At 35.5% G+C, this 18,053-nt stretch overlaps 1 protein-coding gene across 1 annotated transcript; it reads left to right on the plus strand.

Annotated features, from left to right (window-relative positions):
- The first annotated feature begins 8,576 nt into the window (after positions 1–8,576).
- LOC149415066 (nucleoside diphosphate kinase-like) lies at positions 8,577–9,222 on the plus strand. The gene has a single exon (XM_089643339.1). It carries the CDS (start codon positions 8,621–8,623, stop codon positions 9,125–9,127), a length of 507 nt encoding a protein of 168 aa, XP_089499465.1. The 5' UTR covers positions 8,577–8,620; the 3' UTR covers positions 9,128–9,222.
- Positions 9,223–18,053: the final 8,831 nt, after the last annotated feature.

The following is an 18,053-nucleotide window of genomic DNA, read 5'->3' on the forward strand; positions in this document are numbered from 1 at the left end:
CATGGTTAACGAAGATGTAGAATTTTAACATTTGGGATTTGGAGATAAAAGGGATACAAACCATGGTTAACGAAGATGTAGAATTTTAACATTTGGGATTTGGACATAAAATGAACAAAAGGGAACCATGGTTAGAGAAAATGTAGAATTTAAACATTTGGGATTTGGAGATCAAAGGGATACAAACCATGGTTAACGAAGATGTAGAATTTTAACATTTGGGATTTGGAGATAAAAGGGATACAAACCATGGTTAACGAAGATGTAGAATTTTAACATTTGGGATTTGGAGATAAAAGGGATACAAACCATGGTTAACGAAGATGTAGAATTTTAACATTTGGGATTTGGACATAAAATGAACAAAAGGGAACCATGGTTAGAGAAAATGTAGAATTTAAACATTTGGGATTTGGAGATCAAAGGGATACAAACCATGGTTAACGAAGATGTAGAATTTTAACATTTGGGATTTGGAGATAAAAGGGATACAAACCATGGTTAACGAAGATGTAGAATTTTAACATTTGGGATTTGGAGATAAAAGGGATACAAACCATGGTTAACGAAGATGTAGAATTTTAACATTTGGGATTTGGACATAAAATGAACAAAAGGGAACCATGGTTAGAGAAAATGTAGAATTTAAACATTTGGGATTTGGAGATCAAAGGGATACAAACCATGGTTAACGAAGATGTAGAATTTTAACATTTGGGATTTGGAGATAAAAGGGATACAAACCATGGTTAACGAAGATGTAGAATTTTAACATTTGGGATTTGGAGATAAAAGGGATACAAACCATGGTTAACGAAGATGTAGAATTTTAACATTTGGGATTTGGACATAAAATGAACAAAAGGGAACCATGGTTAGAGAAAATGTAGAATTTAAACATTTGGGATTTGGAGATCAAAGGGATACAAACCATGGTTAACGAAGATGTAGAATTTTAACATTTGGGATTTGGAGATAAAAGGGATACAAACCATGGTTAACGAAGATGTAGAATTTTAACATTTGGGATTTGGAGATAAAAGGGATACAAACCATGGTTAACGAAGATGTAGAATTTTAACATTTGGGATTTGGACATAAAATGAACAAAAGGGAACCATGGTTAGAGAAAATGTAGAATTTAAACATTTGGGATTTGGAGATCAAAGGGATACAAACCATGGTTAACGAAGATGTAGAATTTTAACATTTGGGATTTGGAGATAAAAGGGATACAAACCATGGTTAACGAAGATGTAGAATTTTAACATTTGGGATTTGGAGATAAAAGGGATACAAACCATGGTTAACGAAGATGTAGAATTTTAACATTTGGGATTTGGAGATAAAAGGGATACAAACCATGGTTAACGAAGATGTAGAATTTTAACATTTGGGATTTGGAGATAAAAGGGATACAAACCATGGTTAACGAAGATGTAGAATTTTAACATTTGGGATTTGGACATAAAATGAACAAAAGGGAACCATGGTTAGAGAAAATGTAGAATTTAAACATTTGGGATTTGGAGATCAAAGGGATACAAACCATGGTTAACGAAGATGTAGAATTTTAACATTTGGGATTTGGAGATAAAAGGGATACAAACCATGGTTAACGAAGATGTAGAATTTTAACATTTGGGATTTGGAGATAAAAGGGATACAAACCATGGTTAACGAAGATGTAGAATTTTAACATTTGGGATTTGGACATAAAATGAACAAAAGGGAACCATGGTTAGAGAAAATGTAGAATTTAAACATTTGGGATTTGGAGATCAAAGGGATACAAACCATGGTTAACGAAGATGTAGAATTTTAACATTTGGGATTTGGAGATAAAAGGGATACAAACCATGGTTAACGAAGATGTAGAATTTTAACATTTGGGATTTGGAGATAAAAGGGATACAAACCATGGTTAACGAAGATGTAGAATTTTAACATTTGGGATTTGGACATAAAATGAACAAAAGGGAACCATGGTTAGAGAAAATGTAGAATTTAAACATTTGGGATTTGGAGATCAAAGGGATACAAACCATGGTTAACGAAGATGTAGAATTTTAACATTTGGGATTTGGAGATAAAAGGGATACAAACCATGGTTAACGAAGATGTAGAATTTTAACATTTGGGATTTGGAGATAAAAGGGATACAAACCATGGTTAACGAAGATGTAGAATTTTAACATTTGGGATTTGGACATAAAATGAACAAAAGGGAACCATGGTTAGAGAAAATGTAGAATTTAAACATTTGGGATTTGGAGATCAAAGGGATACAAACCATGGTTAACGAAGATGTAGAATTTTAACATTTGGGATTTGGAGATAAAAGGGATACAAACCATGGTTAACGAAGATGTAGAATTTTAACATTTGGGATTTGGAGATAAAAGGGATACAAACCATGGTTAACGAAGATGTAGAATTTTAACATTTGGGATTTGGACATAAAATGAACAAAAGGGAACCATGGTTAGAGAAAATGTAGAATTTAAACATTTGGGATTTGGAGATCAAAGGGATACAAACCATGGTTAACGAAGATGTAGAATTTTAACATTTGGGATTTGGAGATCAAAGGGATAACACGGAATAAAAGGGAGGCCACGAGGAAAATAATTTCCTTCATTGCCTATGTCATCTTTTGGGATGCTGTGTGGACGGTCTTTTTTAATGAAAGGAAGGAGAGGAAGTTCTGGGAAGGTAAAATGTATGAGAGTTGGGTAGGGTCGCGAAACCAGTGTCAAAGGATCTCCTCAAACAAGCCTCTCCCGATCTGGCACGCCACGCAGCTGATGGGTAGGTGCATCCTGCACACACCTCACCAGATGAACCCGGGCACCCCTGCTAAATCACAAACGTAGCGAACCACTCTGGGTGATTTATGGCAGAGGTGTTGCTTATCTAATAAATGGTTCGCGGTACCCAAACCCGCCTCCCAAATTGAAAAGGTTAATATAAGAGGGTATATAAAATAACAACATTAGGAATAGATGTAGTTTTAAATTAACGTTGTACTTTCTTTACATAAAGGGTTTTATTTAAAATTATTAAAGGTAATGGGTGAAGGTACTATTCTATAATCATCTGCATATTTGTCTACACTCATTTGTTGCATTTGTTAATGAAAGCAAAAATAAATAATAAAACAAACAATAAAGTGAGAACTTCAAGGTCGGGGTCCAGATTATTCCAACCGCCTGCTAATTAAAATATCGGAGCTATTCTCATAAATCACAAGAAAAGTCCAAATGTTTTGTCGAAGTCGGAGTTTTATTAAATCAAGAGAGTTTGTGAGAAAACCCCGAAGACAGCGTAAATCTGTAAATAGTACAAAACAAAGTCGCTGTCCACGTCTGTCTGTTCGTGCGCTTAGTTCTTCTAAACTACGCGACGGATTTTGATAGGGTTTTCACTTTCATTTAGAGAATTTCCAACGGAAGGTTTATCTATGTAATACATGTATATTATATTTATAGAAAATAGAGAAAAGTCGATGTTTTGTAATCAAGTCGTAATAAAAATATTTTTAGGAGCTTACATTGCAAAGGCTGGCTAAACCTTATGAGATACATCAAAATAATGTACAGGCTTTTCCAATAAGAGGTGTTATTTTGAATAGCCCGCTATTTCGGTATATGTTACTTTTGAAGCTGTCATTTGACAAGTAGAAACTACGCCATTAATAAAAATGGAACGATACACGCTTCAATCAAATGCAAAATCATCTTGAGTGATGAGGCCCATTCCCACCTATGTGGCTTCGTCAACAAGCAAAATTGTCGCATCTGGGGCTCGGAAAACCCAAGAGTTATTGTTGAAAAGCCTCTCTATCCTCCACGTGTGACTGTTTGGTGCGGTTTATGGTCCGGCGGAGTCATTGGACCTTACTTTTTCGAAAATGAGGCTGGAGCAACAGTTACGGTGAATGGATTGCGCTATCGAGAGATGATTAATGATTTTTAAGGCCGGAATTGGATGGTATTGATCTGGACAACGTTTACTTTCAACGAGACGGTGCTACGTGCCACACAAGCAACGAAACCATTGATCTTTTACGATTGAATATCAAAATAACACCTCTTATTGGAAAACCTACGGAATTGTATATTTTAAAAGGTCCTACAGAAAAGTCCGCGATGGTATATATATTATGTCTATCTCCTACGTGTAACTTTGATATCAATGATAAAGGAAGTCTGTATCATATAAAAGATGCATAAAACATATTTTTTATGTATGCAAGAATCAAAAGATAAGTAATTAAGCTTTTTAATTTACTTTCCGACTTTATGTCCGGGTTAAATCTTCCCCACAGGAAAAAGTAAACCCTTCAACACACTTTTTTTAACCCTTAAATGCATACTATTGCAAAACTGCAACATACCGTTCAAACCACCTTTAACTCTTTGGTGTATATTTAGAATTATCAAGTTCACGGTAATATATTTTATCGAGTGGCATCACCTTTTTTTTCTTTCGCGAATGTCAAATGTCACTTTTTCTTTAACAAAGTGAAGATTCTCGAAAATTGGTTGGAGGTTAGAATTACAGTTTTGTTTTGCTGTTATTATTTTGATTTTCTTAGGTAAGTAGATACAATAATACAATACTTATATGTAATAATTCGTATTTTTCCGGTACACTTTATTAGTTTTGAGAAATTTTTTAAGGTTTTTTATTTTTTTTCATACGTAAATTGTTCATATTAATTTTTTTATTGAATACATTGTGTTGTAAATCTGCAACATTTTTTTTTAATCAAATATCATTAAAAAATTACAAAAAAATAAATTCTTTATATTTCCTTGCATATGAATGTAAATATCTACAAAATAAGGTTTTCCGGCAGCGCGTTATAGTATTTCATCCCTTTATATAACATACTATTCTGGGTATTCGCTTTGTCCTTCTTTGGTAGCCTGATTTCATTGCACGTCCTAGTTTTATGTTTGTGTATGTCCTTGTTGTATACAATTTTATTTGAAAAATATTTGGGTAGCAGGTTGTTTACTATTTTGTGTACAAATATCATAATTTCCACAAATGATCATCTAGTCAATCCACATTATGCAAGTGGATTATATAAGCATAATAAATACAAGAAAAACACGTCAACTCACCAGAGATCAAATGGGAAAATAATTCAACGACTCCAGATATTTTCATATCAGAGGGTTCGGCTCGGTAGAACTTCTGACTGGACATATAAATCCTACTGATCCCTCAATATAAATATTTAAAAAATCTTTCGTAATCCTACATGTATTTAAAATAACTGATTTTTGCATTTTTATATACAAATTCTTTGACAGATATAATACACCTAAATTTTTAATGAGAGAGCTAGGTATAATACCAGTAGCTGAAATAACAAATGGTAATATTTTTATAGTCTGAGAATGCCAAATTCTTTTAATTTCATTTCCTAAATCTGTGTATTTTCTTATCTTTTCAGAAACAGATTTTTGAATGTTACAGGAATTTGGAATAGCGACATCAATGATAGAAGTTTTTTTAAATTTAAGTTATTATTTACATTATAGTTACTTTGATAATTAATAATCATTTATGTTTGGCATATTATACTTATTTTGGTTTTCGCTTGGTTGACAAATAATTCTTAACAGTCATTATTAACAATTTTTTTTCTTACCTTTTGTACTTGTTTTTTATAATTTATTCTTTATAATTAACTTAACTTTGTATTTAACCTTACACTTTACACCGTAAATTATACTTTATACTTAACTTTATATTTAACCTTTACACTTTATACCGTATATTATACTTTAAACTTTATGCTCTATACTTTATACCTTGTTCTTTTCAACCATATATTTATGTTAATGGCACATGTCGTGCCGTTTGTATTTAAATAAATAAATAATTACTAGCAACGCCGGGTTCACGTCTGCTAGTGTATTAGGATAATACATTAAAAATATACATTGTAAAAAAGAGCCATAACGAGTGTGTAATCATAAATATAAAAATACTTATCTTGTACCATTTTTAGTTTATTGTGATAAAAATAATATAAATTAAGTAAAATAATAAGGGCACGAAAACAATAGAACATTACTTGTTACATTATTAGTGGCAGATTTTATGTGAATATCGCACAAGAGGCCCAACTGTCTGGAGCGAGTGAGACTATGGCATCCTCAATTGTGGTATGTTTGTAAAGCTAAAGGGAACAGGGAAGAGAAGAAGATAAGAGAGGAGGGTTTGGAAGTATCTGGCTATGCAGATCTGGTAACAAACAGGTAGAAACATTTAAAGTAATATGTTTCGTTTCTGAATGATAGCCACTCACCATTGCGGTAATGATTATCTTTCACAAAACATTTCATTATTACCACTTCAAAGGGACAGCAAAAACGCTTTAAATATTACATAAGATTGAACAATTAACAATTTACGTTAATTGAAAGGAATTTGGTTGTAAGCTGCAAGCGAAATATTTTGGCTAGACATTTAATGCGCTGTCTGCCACATTGAAGGGTCAATGCCTTGCTTTGTGTCCCTAAAATCCAGACAAAGCAATACACATATTGATTTATCGTCATTTTCACCAATAAAAATTGAAAAATTACACAATTTTCGTTATTTAACAAAAACAATCGCAACTCAAATCTCACAATTCGGCCAAAATTCGATAAGACTAAATTTGAACAAAATTTTGTTTAGATGATAAATAATACGTTTTAATTGGTGATTTAACTTATTAACTTGAATAATGGATACTTACTGAGTTTTTGAAAAACTTCTGTGCAGCCTTTCTCTCCGATAGCACAATCACAATCACAAAACGAAAATATTATGCAAGACGCAAAACACAAATGATTAGCACTTTAAAAAAACGCACTCTAAACACATTTACATTATTATTATTAACAATTGCACCAGCACAGGTTTCCACTTATTTAACGCCCATTGTCTGTCCTTTAAATTGAAATGTCGACAGGGTTAAATTCACTAATAGACGAATTCTTTACCATTTTAAAACAACGAAAAAACATCAAATGTCGAAGAAATATAAACTAAAATGAATTTTTTATTAAAAATTCAACATTTATTTTAAATCTAGTGTGATAAAAATATCATTATGCTAATGTAAATGCATTTATTTCGATTAGAAACAATTCTCTCACGCAACCGGCCGACTAGGAGATTCGATGTTAATAATACCAATATTTTGACAGCAACCAAAACGTTATGTACCAACTTAAAGAAAGTTAACCATGGATAAAAATTCCAACATAATAAAAAATACAATCTTAAGGGACTGGGACACGGTCAAGCGGCTTGATCGCAAGCACGTAGTTGATTGTCTATGGCACTTTGTGTCAAGCATTTTGACCGTGTACCGAAGCTGGCTTGCAAGCATTGCTCAATTCTACGTGCTTGCGGCGAGGCTTGATGCGAATTTATATTTTTGTGGGAATAGACAAACGACAATAGACAAATAAATATCACGTATCATAAACAATGATATAAATTGAATAAAATTGTTATAAAATAGGTACTTAGTTATTGTTTTTGTGTTCAATTTGTAGAAATCCATCTAATTTAAAAATTTTGGAAGTATTTTAGTATTTTTTAATAATTATGACAGCGGTTTTCAAGGTCATTAATAATCAAACTGTTGAATAAATAATTTTCTGAATTTTCAATGGAGAAAACATATTTTTTGTATGAATACCGCACAAGATATTCATACAAAAAATAGCTGTAGCCTGTAATACACTTTGCAAATGCTCATGGGTAAAGCGGTACCTTAACTTGTACCATTCTTGACACCAAATTCGTTTCTTTTTATTATTTTATTCAAACATAAAGCTAACGTAAGAGCCAAGAACGCTTTGTCTTTGACAGATTCCATTTTGCCGCGAGTCACGAAATGACAGGAAGGCATAGAAGTACATATACATAGACCACCATGAAATCACAGGAAGGCGTGGCCATGCTTGACGGAGAGGCTTGATGCGGGCTGTCAAGCCGCTAAGCATAGACAATAATAGACAACAATAGACAAAAAAACTACGTGCTTGCGATCAAGCCGCTTGACCGTGTCCCAGTCCCATTATAATATTTTATTAAAATTTCACAACAATATTAGTATATTTTATATTATTCTGATAATAAATTATTGGAACAATATTAATAATCAGAAAATAATGTTTTTTTAATTCAATTTGTGGAGTAAATTATTAATTTATTAGATTTAAATCAAAGTAAAAGTAGGAATCGTAAATTTTGTGATGTGCATAAATAAACTATGGTGATGTGTAAATGACACCAGGGCCGAACTCAGAGTTAAACAAACTACGCCTAGCGCTAGTTTAAACCTCAAGGGTGCTGTGTTAGGTGATAAGTTTTATCAGCGCTTTGGCTGTCTTGGTAACGAGCACGGAGCGGACTGCTCGAATTGCACAATGCAAAAGGCAATTGATTAAAAATAACATAAAAAAATCTGCACGTATAAGTAAGCACCTTTTTTTTGGAAATATTAGTTTTGTTTACGGACAACACCGTCGACCGCGTTTTGCCATCTGCAGCGTACGTCATTACCGGTATTTCCACTTTGCTACCAGCGGGTCGCATGATAGCTACGATATTGTCAATCTTTTCGTTATTTTCAACTGCAATGGCCGAAGCACGCGAAAGAACCTTCATCATGATCAAGCCCGACGCAGTCCAGCGAGGACTCGTCGGCAAGATCATCCAGAGGTTCGAAGACAAAGGATTCAAGCTCGTAGCACTCAAGTTCGTGTGGCCCAGTGAGGAGCTTCTCCAGAAGCATTACGCTGATCTGTCCGCCCGTCCCTTCTTCCCAGGACTAGTGAAGTACATGAGCTCTGGACCGGTCGTGCCCATGGTCTGGGAGGGCCTCAACGCCGTGAAGACAGGGCGAGTGATGCTCGGTGCCACGAACCCCGCTGATTCCGCGCCCGGAACCATCCGAGGAGATCTCTGCATCCAGGTCGGCCGCAACATCCTGCACGGATCTGACTCTGTTGAAGCCGCGAAGAAGGAGATTGCTCTTTGGTTCACAGAGAAGGAAGTCGTCGGCTGGACTCCTGCTAACGAGGGATGGGTCTACGAATAACTTCTCGGTGTTCGTCACCATCTTGTGTAGCTTTACCGGTATGACTGTTTTATTATAAGCGCCTTATGAAATAAACTGTTTCATTCCTCACTCAATACTGTTTTTATTCTTCATCCTCTCACCTGTTTTTTAAAACACATAACCTATGATGTTGTCCTGTTTTTAATTATAACCTCTTTCTGTCACATGCATAATTTTTACAAATGTGTTTGCAGTTGAATAGTGGTTTGACATCACAAAATGTGTAAAGCAGGACTGTGATTATTCAATCTGTACGTGGATATGAATATGGAATGAACGCAAGACCAAGTTGTAGTATAACCCGTTTTCATGTGAAAAATAACCGTGTGGGAATGGGCACGCATTTTTCCTGACTATCCACTGGTGTTGAAGGGATCAACGACGCCAGTTCGTCATCTTCCATTGAAATACTAGTAGAACGAAGACAGCCATCCCACCTCCAATCTGTTTGTTAGGATAGGAGAATCTCAGCCAACGGACCTCCCCTTTCGGCAGAGTTGAAGATATTTTGGGGCTCCAGACCTAGCATGTAATACATGCTCTTAAAATTGCATCAATTTAAGTATATTTGCGGCATATACTCTCATATCACTGGTGAAAGACCGCCATTGAAGAGTCTGGCATTTCCCAACTTTCCTCTTCCTTTAGCTTTACCATATACCTAAATAATAAGGGATGCCATAGTCCCACCAGCTCCGGGATTTGTTATAATCCTGCGAAACATCACACAAAAAAATAAAGTAGGCATTCCATAACGCATACTAATCTAATTTAATGTGGTTTCTCGACTTGACAAGATATAAAAATAGGTGTATTATTAGTACTATAATAATTAGATTATTGCAACCACCGAAGAGATGTACTAGTAGAAATGTGTTAAGGGTGTTTATATGTGTCGAAAATAGGTTAAATTTTACCCTACTTCTGATAATACAGTCTAGTACAGGACTAGCAGATTCTTCAACAGTGACCAGCTGCTAGCCCTATACAAATCTCAAGCACGCCTGACAATTGAATTTGTGTGCCACCTCTGGGCTGGAGCCCCACAATACTTGATTCTTTGCAAAGGAGGGCAATAAATGTTAAGGCGATGCACTACGTCGTGTAATATTTCGAATCGAGCCGCCATCAATAACACTCCTTACGTAGATGGCGATAAGGCTTAAATTCCCGCTTAACACCATCCAGCTGTTTTGATTTAGGCAAGAAAAAAAAATGGCCGAAAAGTGCCTTTAATTTTATTTTGTGGATGTTCAGGCATAAATATTTAAATGTTTTCCGATCATTTTATACATAACTTAATTTGCCACATTATACAATAAAACCATAACCGAAAATGGGTTCATAAGTAGGAAATTTTGAACTTTAAAGCAGTTTTCGTAGGCCTTATAAATTATTTTTTTCTGGGCTTATAAAAACACTTATGTACAAAATACTCAATTATTTCAAAGGCCAAGATGTATTATACTCGCGGTATTTATTTAAAGCATCTGAAACATTTCTAGGCGACTAAATTTTCAAACCAAATACACATGATTTTGCATTACTATGTAAAGCATCGCCTTAACAATAAATTGTCTAATTGATGATCTATTATTTTATTAACTTTAAAAAATACATATATATTCTCACTGGGATCTCCCATGCTGGGGATTTCATTTAAATATGATTAAAATTCAGTACAATGGACAGTATAAAGTAGATTGAAGTGTTAGTGTTAAAAAACTACATTATGTCCACTTTAATTCGAGTCTGTATCTCGTTCCAGGGCAGAGATAATCCGTTATTCGTATATTGTGAGGCTGAAGGTAGTGTGGAGGGGAAGGAGATGGAGAGGAGAAAGAGAGGAAGGAGAAGAAAGCCTTTCTGGAGCGTTCCCGACATCTTCTATCATTGGATCCGCTCTCTAAACACTCTTGGCAGTAATAAGAACAAAGTTTGAAATTTTCAGCAAAATCAGTTTGGTAGTTTTGAATATATAGGGGATAAACAAAAAACAATCATTTTTATGTACATATAGATGGGAATGGATTACACTTCTAGAGAATATCTCTTCAGTGAGTGCAGCTAACTTGCGTAAGAAAAATGTATCGCTGTTTACAAATGCATTATCTCCTATTATTTTCAATGACAAGTCAAGGATATTATAACATGTTGTACCTACATAATTTTACCTCTTCGAATAATATAATAAAAATGTAAATGTTCGTTTGTTTAAAGTCTAAAATCTCGGAAAGTTCTACACCGATTGCTTTGAAACTTTGACACAACGTTGCATTCGAATACGCGTGTGTTTTTATATTATTATATATGTGACACGTGATAAGTAAATACATGTTTTTTTGATTAAAAACAGCGCCATCTTGGACGTAAAAGCAACACGCGCCATTGTTTCCCTGTCAGGAGCCACAGCAGAGTGTGGCGGGGCACAGCTTGTATTTAAATAAAGTTATTACAATTTTTTATTACCGCAATATTGGATGAGTAATCATTGCGGATATCTGAATAATTCTCGCTATAACTCAGAATTTTCTCACTTTTTATAAATGTTTTTTTTTTGAACTCCAATCCTATTTTAATATATTTTTTTAAATCAATGACCTTCTTACCTAAATACAGGTATTTTCATAGACATATGAATATTAGTAGACCTGCCCTAAGTGATTAAAAGCGTATTATCCCCACTCCCCATACCGGTTCCATTGGAGCCGGCTGGGCTCGCGTATGGCCTCAAGTGAAATTTGAAAACGTGACGTCATCATTCTTGTGCGAACTATGGTCGAGGCATCATCGGTTCATTTTACAAAATAACACGGCAAAATGTTGACTTGTACTATGAAAACTTGTAAAAATAGATGTGAAAAAGAGAATAAACCCAATTGTCGTATTACATTCCATATACACGGTGTCCGGAAACTCGTAGTACAAGCGGGAAACTGGAGAATCTACACCACATGGGGAACCCAAAAAAACATAAAGTTTTTTGATTTGAGCATTTTCAAAAAAAAAAAAAAAACCAAAAAAAAATATTTTTCGGCTATTTTAGGGTTAAAGTTTTTTCTGGTGTTTAGGGTTGAATAACAGATGTTTTAACCCTGCAGAGCAGAAATATTTTATGATTACACCGGGTTAAATGAAGGGTGATTTCAAAATAATGCTTCAAATCCGAGTTTCTTCATTTGTTTTACTTTCAAATAGTTTTAATTAGTTGGGTACTTTGATCTTCAGTAATAATTTATAAGAATTTGATTAAAAAAAAAAAAAAAAAAAAAAAAAAAATCAACTTCAAACTCGATTTACTCGATAACGAAAGCTCAAATAAAAAAAAAATATACTACAAAATCGACTCCAAATGTGATGTAGATTCACCAGTTTCCCGCTTGTACTACGAGTTTCCGGACACCCTGTATAAGCATTATTTTACTTTATTTTAAGCATATTCACATCGTATAATATGAATCAGTTGTTACTATCACATCGAGAAACGTCTGGACACGAAACACAAAGCTGGTTGGTTGCTGGGAAGTAAATTATGAACATTTATAAAAGTGTCTTAACTAAATACTTAAACGAAATATTCGACTCTGAAAATAGAACCGAATTTTTTTGCCGAATTTGGACTTCGCAAATTTGTTCATAACGTGGCGAGTAATTTGCGCTCCCATGTAAAAATGTCTATTCATTCAAAAGCAGATTTTACTTTTAAGAACTAAATGGTGATATTATAATGCGAGATGCCTATTTACTGTCAGATTGATTTATTGACGAATCACAGTCAGCTTCACTCCCTTCGTTCTTCAACAGTTGATTTTACCCCTCGCCATTATCTTCTCGTCTATTAATTCCTATGTCTGTGGGTATTTTTTATTGTTGTAGTTAGTTTTAACAGTTAAAAATAATTTTGTAAAAAAGCGAAGTCTTAAAACAATCATTGATAATATAAAAAATAATAATTTTTAAATATTATTTTTTTATAAGTTATACCTACTCGTATTTTAAAACTTTTACGAATATATTGATAGTAGGTGTCGCAGGGTCTAGACGCGTGGGGAGTGCAGGCCAGGGCGCTGATGTAATCCCGAGGAGTCCATGATAATCCGTAGGCTCTCTTAAATGTCCTTGTAGAGTCGGGCGTAGTTGAGTAGGTGAAGTAACGGCGGGGCGTGATGCGCGAGGACCGCTTGGTGGCCAGCCGCCTCAGTAGACAGCGAGCAGTCGCAGGACTCGCAGGTTGGTCACTTGTAAAATTGCTAATTATAGACTGACTGAGTACGTCACGACGTGCCCCGTTTTATAGCCACATGGTTTTTTTATTTTTTATATTTACTCCACACAGGAGGCCCTGAAGAAAATAATTTCCCTCAGGGCCTATGTCATCTTTGGGGATGCTGTGTGGAGGGTCTTTTTGTGGAGAGGAAGGAGTGAACATGGGTCTTGAAGAGTCCCATGTTGTAGGAGGGAGGAAACACAGAGGCCGGCAGTTCGTTCCACAGCCGAGCTTTTGAACTTAAGAACGAATCGTAGAAGCGACCCGTTCTCATGTGACAAGTGTCAACTGTGTACAAATGTTGGGCGCGCGTTTGGCGTGTATCCCGACTACGCACCGGTGCCGAAGGGATCAATGACGCTAGTTCCTCAGAGCATCTTCCATTGTAATACCGATAGAACAAGGACAGCATACCTACCTGACGCCTGTGCTCTAAAGATTGCAGTCCGTTTGTTAAGATTGGGGAATCTATCAAACGGACCGCCCGTTTCTGCACAGAGTCAAGGGTTTTTTTCAGGTATTTAGGGGCTCCGGACCAGAGATGGCTGCCAAATTCGACAGTAGGGCGCACTTGCGATTTGTACAGGGTGAGCAGTTGTGTACTATTAAAGTATCTGCGGGCCCTATACAGTACGCCCAGCTTCTGAGAGGCCAACTTTACTCAGGCTTCGATGGAGCCCCCGTACCTGAGCTGGTCACTTATAGTTACACCAAGCATATCAATGGAAGGCCTGTTCGGAAGATTGCTTCCGTTGAAGGAGACTAGATTATCATTTGGATCCCTTTTAGACGTAATCAGACAGGATTGGGTCTTTGAAACATTAAATTCGACGAGATTATTTTTACCCCAGGAGGAAATACTCTCGAGATAACCGTCCATTCTCTGCTTCAAAGCCCTCCGAGCCGTTGGAGTTTGTGTGCCCTTTGGAGGCTTGTCAAACAAAAAGCTATCATGAACTGTACTGTCATCCGCGTAACAATGAATCGGTGCACATGTCAAAATGGTGCGTTGAGAATAGCCGAATGCTAACATTGTATCTAGAGAGTTCTAGCTACAATGCGTTTTCATGGGCGAACGTTCTTGAATACTCTAGTAGCATCGCTACAAATTAAATACTTTTCATGAAAATGTATTATTTATTCAATAGAATTCTCAAATAATATAAGTTACAATCTGACAACATTTCATTTTGACTTTCATAAATTAAAAACAATTGTTTGAATAAAATCTATTTAATAACATGCAAAATTTATACATAATCATTATTGCTTTCAAAAAATGATGCCTTATTACAATGGCTTTTTTAAACTATTTATGTATAAAATATGAGTGCGTTCTTATGCATACATATATTCTTACTAAACTAGGAAACTTATATAATATTATGTAATAGTTTTTTTGGCTGGCGGTCAGTACATGATTATATTTTTGTAATATCAACGGAAATCGAATTTTGAAATAAATATTATAATTGAAGAAGATAATACTAATTAACGTAAACGAAACAGAACAAGACACAGAAAAATAAAAAGAGGTAGGTAGGACAGAGATCCTGAGTTCGATTCACAGGTGAGATCATTATCTTTTTATTTTTCTGTTTCATATTTCGTTTATTATTATTTTCTTCTTCTTCAATGATATAAAATTCGGGGGTAAAGTGCTCTAACTTCGGGGGGTGATTCTACATGATTTTAGGAGTAAGAGATAAATAAATTTTTTCGAAATTCCAACGTTTTAACATGGTTTTAAGGTTGAAAAAGTTGAATTGTTTTTATGGGAAAAAAAGCTGGAATTCCTCAATTTTTTATTTTCTTTTTATTTCTACCATCACGCAGAATCACCTCCCGAAGTTAGCGCACTTTACCCCCGGACAACCTGTATTACATTCATGCATATAACCTTCAAATGTATTAAAAGAAAAGTTGTTCCAATAATAATTACGTACTATAAATTTAAGAACACCAATCTCCGATAAGGGATCATTATTTTTCACTGAATTGTTTGCCATAATATTTTATAAAATAAAACCAAATTTACAACATACATACTCTGTTCATTCTCTTCTCAACTCTGTTTTATTGTCTTAAAATTTACAAGGCCGCTTTTATCAAACAAATCTGAGCGGACACTAACGGCCGTTGTTCCCAATCCTACTGATCAACTGTTGAGCCGAAATTTTAGCTCAACACTGCTCAAACGCAAAACTACGCTCTTTCCAACAGAAATGTGATGACTGAGCGATCAACCATTTTAAAGAAGCCAAACTACTGGATTAAGCCTGCCTCAGTAAATGACTAGTTATAAAAAGTGTCGACAGAGTGAAAAATATTCAATTTAAATTTATTTAACAAATTACATATGTTTGTTTAAAAATATATAAAATATCGGTTTATGTATTGCAGTATTTGAAAAAAATACATGCATTAATAATAAATACAATAATTAATTTAACATTGAAAGTTTTTACTTTGAAGTCATATTATTGTCTATGAAAGTGAGCGGACTTAAGATAATCAATGGTGAAGATGTTTGGAAAAAGGCGAATCGAATGTTACTGAACAAATCACTTGGCTGATCGGAGCCTTAGATTGATCGTTCGAAAAGTTGGAAACAACGGACGTAGGGGCCACTTTCACCAATGTGAGATGAACCTAACCTAAAGCATGCAAATACAGTGATAAATCTTTTGATTTTACTTTCCATAACTCTGGACAATCTCGATATAATGCAATTACAAGTAAAAAAAGGGCTCGACAGTTAGAGCAATTGAACGAACGATTGTCAATCCCACAGTGAAAAGATCATTCTCCTGCTTCACTGGCAGGTCGTGGTCGTGGTCGCGGGTTCGAACCCGGCGTGCACAAAATTTTTTTATTTGATTAATTTGTGTTATTTCACAATTAATTAATTAAAAAAATATATAGTATATTTGCGGCACGTTCCAGAGTGGAAGATACTACCAGTATCGCCCTGGTGTAAGACCACCATTCAGAATTGAAACGTTGCTCCAAATGGCTTTAGCCGTGTTTAGTGACTAGATCTGAATAGCCAGGTACTTCCCCACCTTCCTCTTTCCCTTCCCCACTTACCTTCAGCCTCACAACATCCCCCGATTGGGGATGCCATAGTCTCACTGGCTCCAGACGGGAGCAGTTGGGACTCTTGTGAGGTATTCACTATAAAAAAAAAAAAAAAAAAAAAACTGGCGCTCAATCAAATACACATCATCCCCCTGTCAATGGGAAGTCTCAATTGTCAATTGCTTCAATTGCCTCAGTAAACGATTCAATTGCATCAATCAAGTAAATTGATGTAACTATTGACAATTGATATCGATCATCTCCGGGGTGCTTAACATTGTCATCCAATTGCAAATCAACACCATTTTGTTTTTTTAACATTCAAGTATTCTTTTTAACTTCTGGAAAACTGTTCGTGCACCAGTGACAAGAATTTTTTCCCACCGGCAAACCGTTTATGCGCTGTTGGCATTGGAATTTCGCCCTAGCTGGAATTTTTTGATATGCGATTTACACCTGTATGCCATGAGAAAGTGCATAAATTTTTTTAACAGAATCGCTTGCACTTGAAACACTTTATTGTTCCACGGGTTAAATGCCATATTCTAGGCGTGTTTCAAGTTTTGAATTCAGCTTATAAAAACTCACTACAATTAATATATCATTTACAAAACACAATCATCTATGACTCCTTTTTAATTGTACCCTTTTTCCTGCTCAAACTCTATTTTCCCTCCAATTAACCATCTGTCAAATTATTGTCTCATTTTTTTGTTTTGGATTCTACTAATAAATTTAACCCTTAAATGCATAGTGTTGCAAAACTGCAACATACCGTTCAAACCACCTTTAAGGCCAGCGCCACACTTAACGGAAATTCCGTCGCGTAACTTCCGCGGGAGTCAATCCGTTACCATACGTTGCAGCCACACTGAATATTCAGTGGCGGATTATCAGTCGACTGCCAACGCTTATACGGTGTGGTCGTAATGGATCCGATAGAAGTGATAGCTATTTATGAGGCATTAGAAGAAGAAAGAAAAATAAAGCGTAAATATTGGGTTCATCCCATAAATACTTTTCAACTAGAAATTGGGCAATTTCATACCTTGTATATGCAACTAAGACATTATCCACATAAAGCATTCGAATATTATCGAATGTCCATACAATCATTTGATGTATTGCTGAGTTTAACGAAGGACTATATTACCAAGCAAAATACAAAACTTAGAACGGCTATATCTCTAGAGTCCCAAAGGCAAACTCTATTTTGCACTTCGATAATAAATCGTTCAGTGTCGAACATCCTGTGCGTTCGTCGTCGCCGCGTGTTATCCGCCGAATGTGGCGCGATGAATACAAATACTTGGAATGCGACGTTGCCGATCTTCCGCCGACGGAAGATCGGTGCGCGGAGGACGGAGCAGACGCCAGAGTCGGCGGTCCGCCACGGAGCGACCGTACGTCCGCGACGGAACGACCGATCTTCCGCGTAGTGTGCCCGCTATTTGTAATTTATATGCAATTACATGTATTGGCGTTCCGTCGCGAAAGATCCGCGACGGAATTTCCGTCAAGTGTGGCGCTGGCCTAACTCTTTGGTGTATACTTAAT

This window comes from Hesperophylax consimilis, chromosome 19 (genome assembly GCF_061612785.1).
Source record: "Hesperophylax consimilis isolate HC1 chromosome 19, BYU_Hcon_1.0, whole genome shotgun sequence".
Lineage (NCBI taxonomy): Eukaryota > Metazoa > Arthropoda > Insecta > Trichoptera > Limnephilidae > Hesperophylax > Hesperophylax consimilis.

Bases quoted from the DNA above. Each gene is read 5' to 3' on its own strand.
- LOC149415066 (XM_089643339.1), top strand. From the start codon at position 8,621: ATGATAGCTACGATATTGTCAATCTTTTCGTTATTTTCAACTGCAATG.